The 16,589-nt window shown below is 36.1% G+C and overlaps 1 protein-coding gene across 1 annotated transcript in view; it reads right to left on the reverse strand.

Annotated features, from left to right (window-relative positions):
• The window catches only part of CD2AP (CD2 associated protein), a 109,604-nt gene that overhangs the window by 38,387 nt on the left and 54,628 nt on the right, over positions 1–16,589 (reverse strand). Inside the window, exons 6-11 of the mRNA XM_079780212.1 lie at positions 14,560–14,747; positions 8,220–8,298; positions 7,734–7,828; positions 6,626–6,730; positions 4,619–4,655; positions 2,858–2,920 (exon numbers count right to left, since the gene is read on the reverse strand). Of these exons, the coding sequence (XP_079636338.1) occupies positions 2,858–2,920; positions 4,619–4,655; positions 6,626–6,730; positions 7,734–7,828; positions 8,220–8,298; positions 14,560–14,747 (567 nt within the window). The remainder of the gene's footprint in view (positions 1–2,857; positions 2,921–4,618; positions 4,656–6,625; positions 6,731–7,733; positions 7,829–8,219; positions 8,299–14,559; positions 14,748–16,589) is intronic.

The following is a 16,589-nucleotide window of genomic DNA, read 5'->3' on the forward strand; positions in this document are numbered from 1 at the left end:
GTCAGGGCATATGCCCAGGTTGCGGGCTCGATACCCAGTGGGGAGCGTGCAGGAGGCAGCCAATCAATGATTCTCTCTCATCATTGATGTTTCTATCTCTCTCTCCCTCTCCCTTCCTCTCTGAAATCAATAAAAATATATTTTTAAAAAATGTACATTTACCAAATTACACATTTGTCAAAATTTGTAAAATGTACACCAGGAATGAACCCTAATGAAAACTATAATCTTTGGATGGCAATGATGTGTCAATGGAGGTGAAATGATTATAACAAATGTAGTACCGTACCACTCTGGTGGAGATGTTGATAGTGGGGAAGTTTGTACATGTGTGCAGGTAATTAGTATATGGGAACTCTGTGCCTTCTATTCAATTTTGCTTAACTCTAAAACTGTTCTAAGCCCTGGATGGGTTGCTCAGTTGGTTAGAGCATTGCCCCAATAAGCCAAGGTTTCAGGTTCAATCCCAAGACAGGGCACATACAAGTATCAATCAATGAATGCATAAATAAGTAGAACAACAAATCAATTCTCTTTCTCTCTCTCAAATCAATAAATTAAAAAAAAACTGTTTTAAAAAATAGTCTACTAAAAAAATGAATTCTGTAAAGATGTAAAATATAAGCAAGACAAGGAACTAAAGTAGGAGAAATCAGTTAAAAGAGGTCAGTCACACGTTAGGTAAGAAACAAAGAAAGGCAGTAGAAACAAAACCATTCTAAAACAGTATTCATGTTTTTGCAGGTACATATAGCCTCATCTACTAGCTATAACCATAACCATTCCAGATCTTTCTGTACAAAGGAGTTATATTCTACAAACTAATAGTAACCATACAAAGTAAGTAATGAAGTAATGTTTTTTGCTTTTTTTTTTAAAAAATATATTTTTATTGATATTAGAGAAGGAGGGGGAATAGAAACATCAATGATGAGAGAGAATCATTGATCGGCTGCCTCCTGCATGACCCACACTGTGGATTGAGCCTGCAACCTGGACATGTGTCCTGACTGGGACCTCCTGGTTCATAGGTGGATGCACAACCACTGAGCCACACTGGCTGAGTTGAAAAATTAATTGTATCAGACAAAAAGGTGTTCCTAAAGAGTCAACTAAAATTTTTATTGGTACTTCATCTCATGATAAAAGTGTGCACCATATAATGAACCTAAAACAGTAATATTATAGTGCAAAAAATTAAAATTTAAAAGCCATCAAGAATACATTATAAAATTTTCAAAAGCCTCCTAACATTTAAATCAAAAAAGGAGGGGATAGTAGAGGAATACCATGTAAGGAAAAATATCCTGTAAGTAAATTACATCTAGAAAATTAATACTTTAGAAAATTAATTGTAAGACTAAAAGCAAGACACCCATGAAAAACACACAAGGTGACAAAACAAGCCAGAGGAAAATCATTTGGGCAAAAATTGAAAAAGGATCCCCAGTCAAATTTATAGAAAATATTCCTTTATTAACCTTTGGTCGAGAATATGTTTGTATATTTTCAGAAAACAACTCCGAGACCATGTGGATTCCAGCAAGAGAGGAATCGACAGGACTACTCCAGCCATGAAGACAGAAGAGAAGCAGTCCAGAGACGGAAGACGCGGATGTGGCCTTCCCATACTAGCAGTTAGCAGCTGTGCATCACTGCAGATTGCCCAGGACCAAACCGGACAGAGTCGGACCTGCATTACCACCATTTGTCCACTATCCAGAACTGAAATGTCAGTGCTGACATGTACACATAAGGAACTGTTGGACATTGAAATTGGGTCTCAAAAGAACTGTTGGCCCAGAAAGAAACTCACTACACACTGATTCACTTGCCTGTCACCATAACCATTATTGCTTGTCTCATTTTCGGTTCTTATAAGTGTATTTCTAATAGCACATGATCTCACTCATCTAGGGGAAATAATGAACAACATAGACTGATGAACAAGAACAGACCCAGAAACAAGGAGGCATGGATCAGACTGTCGGGCCTCAGGGGGAGGGTAAGGAAGGGTGGGGGTAAAGGGAGAGATCAACCAAAGGACTTGCGTGCAGGCATATGAGCCTAACCAGCGGTTAAGGACAACAGGGGGGTGGGGGCATGTGTGGGGAGGGGGGTGTGGGATGGGAATGGGGGGACGAGGACAAATATGTGATACCTTAATCAATAAAGAAATTAAAAAAAAATAAAAAATAAAAATAAATAAAATAAAATATATTTTTATTGATATTAGAGAAGGAGGGGGAATAGAAACATCAATGATGAGAGAGAATCATTGATCGGCTGCCTCCTGCATGACCCACACTGTGGATTGAGCCTGCAACCTGGACATGTGTCCTGACTGGGACCTCCTGGTTCATAAGTGGATGCACAACCACTGAGCCACACTGGCTGAGTTGAAGTAATGTTTTTTAACAAAATACATACAGGTATCCTAAATAATGTTCAAGATTACATGACAAGTGAAGTGAAAATTAAACAATACATAATTAATCAATTCCATGTTTTAAATAACCCTAAGATATATTTTAAAAATGTTTCTCAACTGGGGCAATATAAAAATAATAAAAGTATGAATGTTTATGCTTAGTTTTCTTATACATTATTTGAAATAACTATGAATAAATACTATACCCTTACTAAAAAATGGTTTAACATTTTAATGGATATAAATTGGGGTCAGTTTGAGTAAAATCTTAACTTCTTATGGATCTTGACAAACTATTCCTCTCAGAAAACACTAAACATTGCAAAGTAAATACTAAACATTTATTAAATATCAATGTAAATGGCTCAGTGTGGAGCGACAACAAAAGAAAGCTATATTTTTTTGAAGTGGAAATATTAAGCACACCTCTTTCTTCAGGCTTTACAGGAAAATACTTTTTCTCTGTAGATATCAGCTCAGGCTTTGGGGCTAAGGGAAAAAAACAAAGTTCATACCTTAAAAAAAATCATTTTAGAGCACAAAAACAATTTTAGTAAAGTAAGGGTTCATTTAGAAATAATATCAGATGAAAACATGGTTCAACAGAAAGAACAATAAAGCAGAATCACTAGGCTCAATTTAATGCTAAACCTCCCACTGTTAGCATGAGTAAGTAATAACTCTGTAATCTCAGTTCTTTTTTTTGTCAAATGAAGGTATTCATGTCCTCTACACCACCATTGTCCAGAGAACTACAATGATGGAAATATTCTATTGCTGTGCTGTCTGATATTGACTGTTGAGACTTGAAATGCTGCTACTGCAACTGTGGAATTAAAGTGTTTTATTTTATACTAGGAGCCCAGCGCGTGATTCGAAATCGTGCGGTGTCGCCCACCCTCAAGTCGTCGGTCCGGCCCTGCTTCGCTCTCCAGGCCCCGCAGCAGCCGTGGCCGCTGCCGGTCTGGCCCTGCCTCCCTCTCCGGCCCTGGAAGCAGCCGCGGCTGCTGCTGATCAGGCCCTTCCCCAGCGCAGACGCATGGAGGCCCCTGCCGCCCCGCTCCCAACCTCCTTCTGTCCAGTTGACCCGTTATGGTGTCCCAGTTAATTAGCATATTTCTCTATTATATCTATGGATAACTAGAGGCCCGGTGCACAAAACTTGTGCACAGGTAGGTTCCCTAGGCCTGGCCGGCAATCAGGGCCGATCGGGGCCTTCCAGCTGCCGGCCAGGTCCTTCCTTCATTCCGCACCGCCCCCTGGTGGTCAGTGAACGTCATAGGGAGCGATCGAACTCCTGGCTGAACTCCCAAGGGGACACTTGGCATATTAGCCTTTTATATACATAGAAGATTTTAATTAACTTTGTAGGACCAATTTAACTAGTGTCTAAAAAGCCTCCAACACTATCTTATATAAAAGTTATTTTTGTGTTTTCCATGGTCTGGGATTAGGTCAGCAGATAAAAAGCTAAAACTATTGAGCAGGAAAGGACTTGCATTATTCTAAAAAGAGCAGATCTTTCAGAAAAAAATTGTACTGTATTTATCAACATCAGAAGTTGGATGCTTTGAAATTCACAGACATAGACAAAGACCCAGATTATAAAACATCAACTCTGGAAAATTCTTCTAGGTTTGTTTAATTCAACAGTTTTAAAAAATAAACTCTTCTAGTTTCTTTAATCCCTAACACACTCTCTTAAGGAAGAGTACATAAAAAATCAGTATTTGTTTGAGACTTAAAAAAATGGATTTCATCTGAATAGACAGAAAAAATAATTTGTCAGGTCAATATATATTAAGTTTTTCAGCAGATCTTAACCTTTTGCACTCAGATGTCGAGTGTGACTCGACACGGTTAGCATCGGTAGCAGGAATTGAGAAAAAAGCAAGCGAGTGCAAAGGGTTAACTTAGTCAATTCTCTTAATAAAAATGACATAGAACTAAACTATATAAATTATTTTTCAACATTCCTATTTCATATACCTTGTTTAATATCTGTTGAAAAATACTAACAGATATTAATGCATGTGAACACTCAGTTTCTATATATTTCTAAAAATTGATACAGAGCACATACTTTTTTTGCTAATAAAAATAAATGGTGTACATAAAACCAAATTTCACCATTTTAGAATTTAAAGATATGAGAATAGCAAACTAAAAAACAGTTTTCTTACATACCTGGACCCTTAGCAGGAGGTGGTGGTTTCTTTGGTTTCTATTAAAATAATAATGGTGAAAACAGTTAAATACTTACATATTAAATATACTTAAAATAAATTCTGATCATTAAAAATCAAAATTATATGAACATCTCTCAACCCCTACCTGCAAATTATAAAATAAAATCCTAACAACGACACAAAAGGTCATGGAGAAAATTTTATTCTATTATAATACCTCCTTGATCAAAATTCAAAATTTATCAGTGTTAGATAAACCTACAAATTCTTGAAGAGCAAAACTGTTCTGTCCTGCCTCCGGTAGTTTAAGAGTCCTATGTACCATTTCACTGTGTGTAGCAGTTGACACTTGGGTGGGGAGGGGTGGCAGGGGAAGGGAAAGAAATACTCATTGTTTAAACAACAAAAAAGAGCAGCTAGTAAATATATGTAGCTTTCATTCTTGATTCTTCAGAACACTCAAAAAGAAGACAACAGCAAAGGTATGTCTTTCCTTAATTTATTAAAATTCTCTTAGATTTAGAAGGATTTACCTAATAAGTTAAAAAACTCGAGGCACCTTTCTAAGTATGTGAATTTGGTTTTTCCAAATTTAAAATAACTAATAATCAACAGGGTATAAGCATCCAATAAAAGACCAAAAAAAAAAAAAAAAGGTATTCATTAAGAAAAGGCCCTGGCTAGGTAGTTCAGTGGATTAGAGCATTATCTCCACTAAGGTTGCAAGTTCAATCCTTAGTCAGGGCACATACAAGGATCAACCAATAAATGCATAAATTAATCGAACAACAAATTGATGTTTCTTTCTCTCCCTAAATTCAGTAAGCAGGAAAAAAAAGTATAAAAATAAAGCACACTGGAGGCTGAATCAATAGTGAATCAAATCCAGCTAAGGAAGGGTCTCAAACAGTGTGAGCCTCCACAGAGTAACCTCTGGTAATTTACTTAACTAAATGAAAGACTGAAAAGATCAGAGAGTTCTGCATTGCTTAAATCAAATGTGGTAGACTGCCTTGCTGTGTATCTGCACTCTAACTCCCTTTCTCCCTATATATTTTTAAAACTCAATTAGGTCCATCACTCCATGGGGGGAAGAAGGGATCAAGGTGCACAAAAACAAAAGATGACTGATGAAACTCAGATTCACTTTATTCACCGTGAGAAATAAAATAGATATATTAAATCCTACAAGGAGGCAAAGACTGCTTTTTATCCTACCAAAAAATGAACTGACAGAGGAACAGTAAGATCTACATTGCCTTATTCTCAACAAATTAAATAAAAATATAATGCCTTCCAGCTAAGTGCTAATTTATCTAACTAGTATGGCCAGCTTTCTGTCTTTTTCTTTTTCCACTGCATGTAATATTTTTTTTAATAATTTATTAAGGGTATCTGTTTCCACATTAAAAGATGTGTGTGTGTTACTTTTCTGTCCTTTAAAAAAAACTTTTAATGTTGACATTATTACAGGTATCCCTCTCCCCCCACTGCTTTTCCCATCTCCACCACCTCTGACTCCCTTCCCACTTAATTATAATAAAGTAATAAGCCCAGCTGGTATGGCTCAGAGGTTGAGCATTCACCTATGAACGAGGAGATCTCGGTTTGATTCCCAGTCAGGGCACATGCCTAGGTTGCAGGCTCGTTCCCTAGCGGGGGGAATGCAGGAGGCGGCCGATCAATGATTCTCTCTCATCATTAATGTTTCTCTCTCTCTCTCCCTCTCCCTTCCCCTCCGAAATCAATAGAAAATATTAAAAATAAAAAAAAGTAATGAGTCAAAGGTTACTCTCCAATATTATCAGTGGGGAAAGAAAACCAGGAATAAAGCACAGAACTGAAATATTGTTTTGTTTTTACTATAATTCAAATAAGTTACTTGAAGATATGAATCTAAAATATCCTCATAACAGTATTCAGTAACAATGTAAAAATCCTGTTTTTTAAAAAATACTGATAAAAGGTTCTTTATACTATATCATCATTGAAAAATAAAGCTTACTGGAAAGTCCTTATCCAGTTCATTTATCTGAACAGCAAAATTGTCCGGAAATACTCCTTCTTTACCATTAAGTTCACCCTTCCACCAGCCAGTTTCTCCAGTCTCCTAAAATTCAACATGAAGAATAATTAAGATAATAAGGGTTATCTTTAAATAAGTAAAAAATTATAGAAATTATTGAATCCCATTATTTTTACAAGAGAAAGAAATACCTAAACACATCATGAGATCATCCTAATAAAGTATATTCCTCAATATTGCTTCTAGCAGTAGTTATAAAGTTGGGTTTATAAGTTAAGTGTTTTAAATTTAATTTACAAGGATAAAAAATTCTTGGGGAGGAGAAAGGAAAAAGAAAAGTAGGAGAGGAGGGTGAAAAAGAGAATATGAATTTCCAAACTGTATCTTACTAAACATTCTTCCTAACATTTTAATACTTAATATCAATCACATTATTCATTTGGTTTAGAAATTAACAAGCTCTTCTTCAATTCCGTCCAAATGCCATCCTTCCATGAGAAATTAGTCCAAACTGTATGAATATTCAAAATGGCATACAGTGAACCAGCTGGTCATTAATTTAAAACAATAGAAATAAATTTCAAAAATGATTCAAAGATATTACACCAAAAACAAAATATTTATAATTTTGCTCTCTTACAAAGACTAATTATAGGATTTGCCTACATCCCAATAATACTGTTTAGCTGCACAACTTTTCACTGTATAATTTTTACATGTTGAGGGACATTTAAATTGTTTCCTCATTATTCCTTGTGGGTTTTTTTTTTAATATATATTAGAAACAATACAACAAACAGTAGGTTCAAATAAAATGGGATGAGGTAAAAGAGAAAGTAAGAACAGAAACCTGAAGGTGGGTTAAGGTTAAAGAAAAACGCAACATGACAGTAAAAATAAATCCCAATAATATCAATTATAACAAAGACAAAGTTTCCTAAATACACACACACACACACACACACACACACACACGCACGCACGCACGCACGCACGCAAGCGCGCTGCCAGGGGGAATATAAGAATACTGAAAAAATGTTTCTATGAATAAATTACACATGATTTTCAAACCAGAGAAAGATCTTACCTTACTTATCAAGTGGATTATGTCCCCCTCTTTAAAAGTAAGTTCATCTTCATTAGTACCTTCATAGGCAAATAATGCTCTACAATATTCCTTAGCTAAAATAAAGAATGTAAATAATATAACTTATATACATTGATTCTTTCCACAAATAGTTGTTTCTATCTAGTGCAAAGAAATGTATACTAGAAACTATAAAAATGAATTTAATAATTTCAGCCAATACCATATGTGAAATTAAGTAACAATTTCATTAATCATTCATTCAACTGCTTACAAAGTTCCTGCTATGCTCTAGGCACAGTTCTGTCAGGGTAGAACATCAGTGAACAAAGCATATTAAAATCTTTGACCTCATGATACCTATAGCTAGCAGGATTTAATACAATGATCAAGTGGTATGGTGTTGACAAATGCCTTCAACAAATATAATAATAAAATTCTGAATATGTTTCATTCCTAATATGAAGATTTTATTGAAACACTTACATTTTGTTTTACCTTCAGTGTCTGATTTTGTTATCTCCGTGTTCTGAGTTCTGGATCCTAGTGATTGTATGATTGAGGGCTACAACAGAAAAGGATGAAATCAACTATTTTAAGTTAGAATAAAGAAAACGCTGTTTAGAGGAATCCACAGGCAACAAAATCTCAGATATATGCCAAAAGAACTTCTTCACTGGCACTGCCCCTAGGGCAATGGAAGCTAAAGAGAAAATTAACAAATGGGACTACATCAAAATAAAAAGCTTTTTTACAGCAAAAGAAACCATCAACAAAACAACAAGAAAGCCCACTGCAAGGGAGAACATATTTGCAAATGCTAGCACTGATAAAGGTTTAATCTCCAACATCTACAGGCAGCTTATGCAACTTAATAAAAGGAAGATAAATGATCCAATAAAAAAATGGGCAACGGACCTAAACAGAATATTTTCAAAAGAAGACAGAAGGAAGGCCAAGAGACACATGAAAACATGCTCAAAGTCACTTATTATCCGAGAGATGCAAATCAAAACAACAATGAGGTACCATCTCACACCTGTCAGAATGGCTATCATCAACAAATCAACAAACGACAAGTGTTGGCGAGGATGCGGAGAAAAAGGAACCCTCGTGCACTGCTGGTGGGAATGCAGACTGGTGCAGCCACTGTGGAGAACAGTATGGAGTTTCCTCAAAAAACTGAAAATGGAACTCCCATTTGACCCAGTAATCCCACTCCTGGGAATATATCCGAAGAAACTAGAAACACCAATCAGAAAGGATATATGCACCCCTATGTTCATAGCAGCACAATTTACAATAGCTAAGATTTGGAAACAGCCTAGGTGCCCGTCAGCAGATGACTGGATCAGAAAACTGTGGTACATCTACACAATGGAATACTATGCTGCCATAAAAAAGAAGGAATTCTCATCATTTGAAGCAACCTGGATGGAATTGGAGAATATTATACTAAGTGAAATAAGCCAGTCAATGAAAGAAAAATACCACATGATCTCACTCATTTATGGATAATAAAGAACATTATAAACTGATGAACAAAAAGATAGATACAGAGACAGTAAAGCAACAAACAGACTTTCATATTACAGGGGGAAAGTTAGGGAGGGGGGGGAGATAAGAAATCAAACGAAGGACTTGTATGCATGCATATAAGCATAAACAATGGATGCAAAACTCTGGGGGGTGAGGGCATGTGTGGGTGTGGGGTGGGGGGGTAATGGTAAGATATGTACACATATAATACCTCAATAAAAAAAAGTAAAAAAAAAAAGAAAGAAAAGAAAACGCTGTTAAACAAAGTTTCCATTTACAGGTATCCAGTTTTCACTAATAGTACTCAGTAACGTGACTGAAAATTCTGCCATATGAAAGAGAAAGATTTCAAAAGTGACTGAAATGATAGCTCAGAACATCTAATTTTTAAAACTTCTTGGTTTTATGATAAAAAATATTCTGATACCCGTAACACATTACCCTAATTTTAGAACCTCTAAAATAAACAACAGCATTTAAATACTTACTATGGGCCAATCCCTGAGCTAAGAACTTTACATTCATTGTAACTTAGTCTGCAGAACACACTGCATAAGGCAGGCACTATCATTTATTCCTTTTATAGACTAGGAAACAGTTACATAATCCGACCATGAGAAGAGTAATTTAGTAGAACCCAGATTGAAACCCAGAAAGTATAACTCCAGAAAGTGAGCTCTTAAACATCATTAAACTTCCTTACAATGAGACAGAGGTTAAAAAAAAAAAAAAAAAAAAATAAGAGTCTTGGTACTTCATTGCTCCTATTGAAATGAAAATACCATTAAGGTCATTATAACTATAGTCTTAATATAACTATAGTCTAGTAGACAATTTTCCACTATAATTTACTACAGTTAAGTCCTTTGCCATTTTATACCAATTCCTTGAGTCCTATTGCCAGAAATAACATTCTATTTGACCTTAGATTTCATTGCTTCAGTTAAAAATCTGAACACAATGCTAACTTACCCACTGACTTTAGAGAGAGGAAGGGGGAGGGAGGCAGAGAGAGAAACATCTATGTGAGACAAAAACATCAATAGGTTTGCCTTGCCCTAACTGGTTTGGCTCAGTGGATAGAGCGTCGGCCTGTGGACTGAAGGGTCCCAGGTTCGATTCCAGTCAAGGGCACATGTCTGGTTTGCGGGCTTGATCCCCAGTAGGGGATATGCAGGAGGCAGCCAATCAATGACTCTCTCTCATCATTGATGTTTCTATCTCTCTTTTTCCCTCTCCCTTCCTCTCTGAAATCAATAAAAATATATTTTTAAAAATGTAAAAATAAAAAAAAGGGTTTGCCTCTCATACATGCCCTGACCAGGGATCGAACCAACAATCTAGGTATGTGTCCTGAATGAGAATCAAACCCACCCGGCCAGGGCTGTTCTGTTTAAATTTTAAGACACTCACTTTAATTCCTCCCAATTCTAACCACCATATCTTCCAATCTGGTGTCATCTACAAACATAGCAAATGTGCTCCCTACTTTATCAATTCCTAGGTCAGTGATCTAAGCAAGCCTCGCAAGCCCATCATGTAGGGTGACCCTGAAACTACTATCACAATCACAACTCTGGAGTAGTGGACATTATAAATGGCAATTAAAACATCAATAGTGTAGGATTCAATACGTAGGCACAGATATCTATCCAATATCACCCATTTGTGCTCTTAAGATGAATGTGTCACTGTGTGAATTCTACCCCAAATGTAAACATAAAAATAAAAAATAAAAATGGTGTGGAAATCACAAGCTGCAGGACAACATGAGCTGTGTGACAAAAAAGTCGAAGGGAATGTGTATTTTCTGTTTGCCTTCGTGTAGGGAGTGTTTAAAGGCAATGCCTTCGTAGTGGCCATAGTGACAGTAGAGTCTATGTTTGTGGAGTGGAAATAGTCACTGGGACAGAGGAGCCCCCTTTAGCAGGCGGATCAGGTCAGTCCTATGTTTGGTGGCCTTGGCTCTGGCTAAGGCCATTCCCTGGGGCAAGTGGGCAGCACTGTGGCTCCATTCAGAGACATATCTCTAACTTCACAAAAGAGGTGTTGATGAAATAATAAAATAAAAAAGAAGAGGAAGAGCCTGGCTGGCGTGGCTCAGATGGTTGAACATCGACCTATGAGCCAGGAGGTCACGGTTCGATTCCCAGTCAGGGCACATGCCCAGGTTTCGGGCTAGATCCCCAGTGTGGGGCATGCACGAGGTAGCCAATCAATGCTTCTCTCTTATCATTGATGTTTCCATCTCTCTCTTCCTCTCTGAAGTTAATAAAAATATATTTTTTAAAAAGAGAGGAAGAAACACTTGACTCTAAGAAGAAGGAGGTGGAAGCCACTCAGGCAATTTCAAGAGCAGAGAATGAGAGACCTGAAACTCTCTGTGGTGACTAGAACAGGAGTATGAAACGTGAGAGCTTCAAATAAAGCAACAAAAATGCTCTTTTCTGACATCAACTACAACAAAAAGACTTGGAAATCAAACTTCTGGAAGGAAGACAGGTCGTGTTAAAGAACAAGGTGCAGAAGCTGCAGTCAGCCACTCAGTGAGAAATCTGGAGCTGGCCTTGTACCATCACCCCTGCATCACCTTCAGTGGTGATGACATCAACCTTCATGGTTCAACTTACAATGGAGATGACATGGACTTTCCTAACCTGATTTCATCACAAGGAAATAAACTGTCAAATAAATCTGTAATACTTGAGGCTGAAGTTAGTCATTGGAGGTGCTTTGTTCAGACTTCCACAGCCAAAATCTATGATCACCATGAATTCTACAAATTCCAATAAACCGTCAAGAAACTTAAACAGAAGCAAAACAAGTATACTGATGAACATCAATTTGAAATGGCAATACTGCAGAATGTTTACAAACAAAAAGTAGAATAAGTAAGGGATAGGTATCATAAATAAATGAATATGAAGAAAAAATTGAATAACTTTAAAATCTGTTACAGCAGGGTGGCTGGGGAATCTGAGAAAGTTCTCTAAATATCACAAAATCTAAAATTCATGATATGCAAAAATCTATTCAAATTCTACAAACAGAAAAAAAAAAACACCAACAAAACAGTTCACGAAAAAGACCAAAGGACTTTAAATCAGAATTAAATCCCTCAAGAAAAAATTACTTTCTGTACAAAATGAGAGATGTTTCAAGAAGAGAACAAGACGAGAAGAATGAGGAAAAGGAAAACAGCTGAAGAATGTGAATTGAAGCCTGATGTTACAAAGCAAAATAGTGTGACAAAAAAGAAAAAAGTTTTTCCCCAAAGTACATTTGTGGAAGAATCACTGAGTGCAACAAGCACTGTCTGCTGCTGAAAATAAAATAATGAGACGGAGTAGCTTAAACCAAGGTAACAATCTCATTGAAAACAACCAACGTTTGGAAAAGGAATCAGCATTAATTCAGCTCAGTGTAAGGTAGCTCTGCTCTTTTAGGTCAGTCTGAGCTTATTTCACCACAGCCCTCCACTGGGTCAATGACCACAGAATGCAGTCTCTCTGAAGGCAATGAAATCTGATGAACTCAGTGAGTCTTCTAAATTGCTCCCAGAAGGGCTTCAAGGGCTGAGAAAATCAATGCAGGAAAAAGGAGCAACAATTAGAACCACCGAGAAAGAGAGAAAGATCACCAGAGATTGATTCAATTGCTGCCACCTCTGAACCAGAAAGAAAACGTGAACAAACTGATTCAGCTCTGAAACCAATACAGCAGTTGTGCATGAAGGTTCTTTTTCAGAACTTTTTGTTAAATATCTAGAAGCAAAATTTCATTCAGCTTTTCCAACAGCAAAACACTCCGCTTTGTGATATGAAGCCTTGAGATTCAACCGGAAAGATAAAACAAGCTAAAAATGTGCCACTATTCAACCTTCCCGAGGAGCCACACCCAAAAACAGGTGTGAATCCCTGTTCTACAGCTGTTTCTCTTATTAATCCACCTGGACCTGCAACTGGTGGTCCTGGGCATCATCTTCTAAATGCCATTGCTAATGTTTTGCATACATATTCACCTTTACTACTCCCACCTGACAAGAGTGTTCAAGTTTTCCTGAAAGACCTTCCAAAGCAAAATAGACGATTCTCAAGCCAGGGATAAAATGGCACTTTGAAACAGTGGCCTTTAGGGAAAAGGCACATATTTATTTTTGCAGTTTTACTTTGTTTAATAAAAATATTCTTAATAATTAAAAAATGTTAGTGTCATCATTAATCAAATGAAGTGTTTCAATATAATCCTAAACTGTAGAGTTGGAAAGAAGCCCCATATCATCTATTCTAATGGCTCTCCAATGCAGACATTGCCTCTCCAACATTCCTAGCTGTAATGGCTACAGTGCCACTCCAAAATCCACAAGAATTCCAATCTTTATCTTGAAAACCAAGAATCAATTAGGCCCCATAATCTTAAGGCTAGAAGTCTCATAGCTAGGAGAAGATAAGATACAAAATACAAGTGTTCTTTCCTGAACCCAAATCACAATTACATGAGAAAATATGTAACAAGCTAAGAAAGAAAGAAAAAAAAAAAGTTGAAATTAAACATGTTAGGAGAAAACTTAAATATATATTTCACCAACCAAAACAGTCTTAAAGTGAAATACAGCTAAACAAGGCAAGTAAAGAGTGAAATATTTTAAACTCTTAAGAGTTAAATAGACATACAAATGAGAACTAAAAAGGAAACAATGCCGTAAACATCTATCTGAAACAAGTACTTGATCTGAAGCTACTAGATATTAATTAACACCAGGAACGACAGCTTTGAAATAAATGCCCTTCAGATTGTAGCTATTTTCCCCAAAAAATAAAGATTTAGTTTTAAATCTCTTATTAGAGCTTATAATGTATGTTAAATTCACTTTGACCTATTTTACAATGCCAGAGAAAAGTTAAGCAGTGCCTAATACACTTCATATCTCATTTTAAAGCCATTTTAAAATGGTCCATTTGAGGCCTACTTCAAATTAAATATGTAATTTTAGTTTTAAAAGGAAAAAAAAAAGACTTGCCTTTTCTATTTTTAAACTGTGATAACTAAAACTCTAAGGCTTCCACTAAGGAGAGTTTGTGTTAAATTTACCACAAAACATTCTAATTTCATAAAAATCAAATGTAAACATTAATCACTGTAAACTTGAAGAGTCCCAGTCTTCTTAACCAATGACCAGCGATCCCCCCCCCCAAAAAAAAAAAATTTACGAGTTGCAAAGTGATTTTAAAAAATGCTTAATGAGAGAAATGATAATATTAATCTAAGTAAAGTTTATCGATATTACCTTTTCTGATTTTTTCTCTTCAGTTTCACTACTGGATGCTCTTGTCCTAAGTTTCACAGAGCCTTCTTTAAAAATATCTCCAAACCCAATCCCTCGAATTTTCTTTGGCTGTGTCACTGATCCAGGCGAAGTTTCATTCCCATTCCCCTGAGACGGGAAAGACAAGGTGGGCCCAGTCCAAACAGTTTCTGAAAGAATAATTCGTTTTTGAAGAATGACATGAAAATCTTGATACTCCCCTTCCATACTGTTTACATTCTATGCCTCCTAATAAAAAATGTCAAATAAAAATAATAAATTAAATTACTGAGTACTAACATATTCAAAAGAGTAAGATGTACTTTATCCTGATATTTTTCTGGATGTTGTGTGAAACAATAACAATTTAGGTATTTTCAATTAGTGAAATGCTAATTAAGAAATCCAAGAAATCATAATATACAAAATCCTTAACAAGAGCATGTCAAATTTACAGCTCTGTGCCCAGCCAGTGTGGCTCAGTGGTTGAGCATTAACCCATGAACCAGGAAGTCAGGGTTCGATTGCCAGGCAGGGCACATGTAGGAGTTATGGGCTCAATCCCCAGGGTGGGGTGTGCAGGAGGCAGCCAATCAATGATTCTCTCTCACCATTAACGTTCCTATCTCTCTCTCCCTCTCCCTTCCTCTCTGAAATCAACAAATATATATATTTTTTAAATTTACAGCTTTGGGCAAAGATATGAAATGTAAGACTGAAGCATTAAAAGAGATAAAGTTAATCATTTTTAAAAGTGTATTAATCTAATCAAAGTTAGGGTAAGTTTCCAAATACAAAAACTGGTAATATTAGAAAATTTTTATCTTAAAAAGTCAACAGTTCAAGATCTGTCCTTTTAACTCATGGATAAAGTAATGTAAGTCCATGAAATTTTACATTATAATGGTAAAAATATTAAAGAAAGCCTAATGTTATATGGGTAAGAAAGTTGTTTCTACATGCTTCCTCAGTAGCAAAGGTTCTTATTCAGAGGCCTCAATGAGTCCATGACCAATCCCAAGGAAAACTGTGTGGGTATTTTTTCAGTTCATTTTTCTGGGTAAAAGCACAGCTCATAACAGATTCTCAAAGGGCCTTATAATCTAAGAAATTAAGTTCTAAAGTCAATCATCAAAGAAAATTAAAAAATCATTTCCCTAAAAATCTGTGATTATCAGCTCATTGATATTTAACAGTAAGAAATAAATGAGGAATAATTAAAATGGTAGTACCATTTACTCCTGGCTTAATCTGTACCAGGCACTTTCTAAGCACTATACATGAATTATATCTAATTTGTATAACTACCCATAGGCTTAACATTAGCACTATTACTCCTCATTTTGAAAATAAGTAAACTAGGCAAAGAGATGTTAAGAACTTTCCCAAGACCACGGTAACAAAGCCAACATTTGAATGTAATTCTAGATGACCCCAAAACCATTTTAAACATTTTAGTATAATGATTCAATAACAAAGCTTCTTGAGCCCCAAACCTGGTAGCCACTGGCTCTTCCTTCTCAATCATTCACATTTCCCATCATCACACGGTGCAGTTCTTTATATCACCTATTTAGCTCCTATTCTACCCATGTTTCTTCATTCCTATGATCACTCCTCTAGTTTAAGCTGATACTATTTCTACCTTAATTATCAAAACATTCTTAGCCAATCTCCTTTATCTAGTCTTTACTCTTCTCTAAACCACTTTCAAGAATGCAACCAAACCAATCTATCTAAAAACAATCTAATCATTTCATTCTTGGTGCCTGGATTTAGCATTTTTGCAATGCTTTCTTAAACCTGACCCAATAATTTCTCCAGCCTCAACACTCACCACATACAACTATACACTCTGCAATCCCTCTGAATTGAATCTCTTTCAGGATCTTGAAAATACTATGCTCTTTCTTTATCCTCTGACATAAACTTGCCTAGGGATCTCCCACCTATTTTGGGATCTCAATCTGTAACTTCCTCTAGGGCACATTCCCTCATATCCTGCTAAATTT

This window comes from Cnephaeus nilssonii (assembly GCF_951640355.1).
Source record: "Cnephaeus nilssonii genome assembly, chromosome: 9".
NCBI classification, from domain to species: domain Eukaryota; kingdom Metazoa; phylum Chordata; class Mammalia; order Chiroptera; family Vespertilionidae; genus Cnephaeus; species Cnephaeus nilssonii.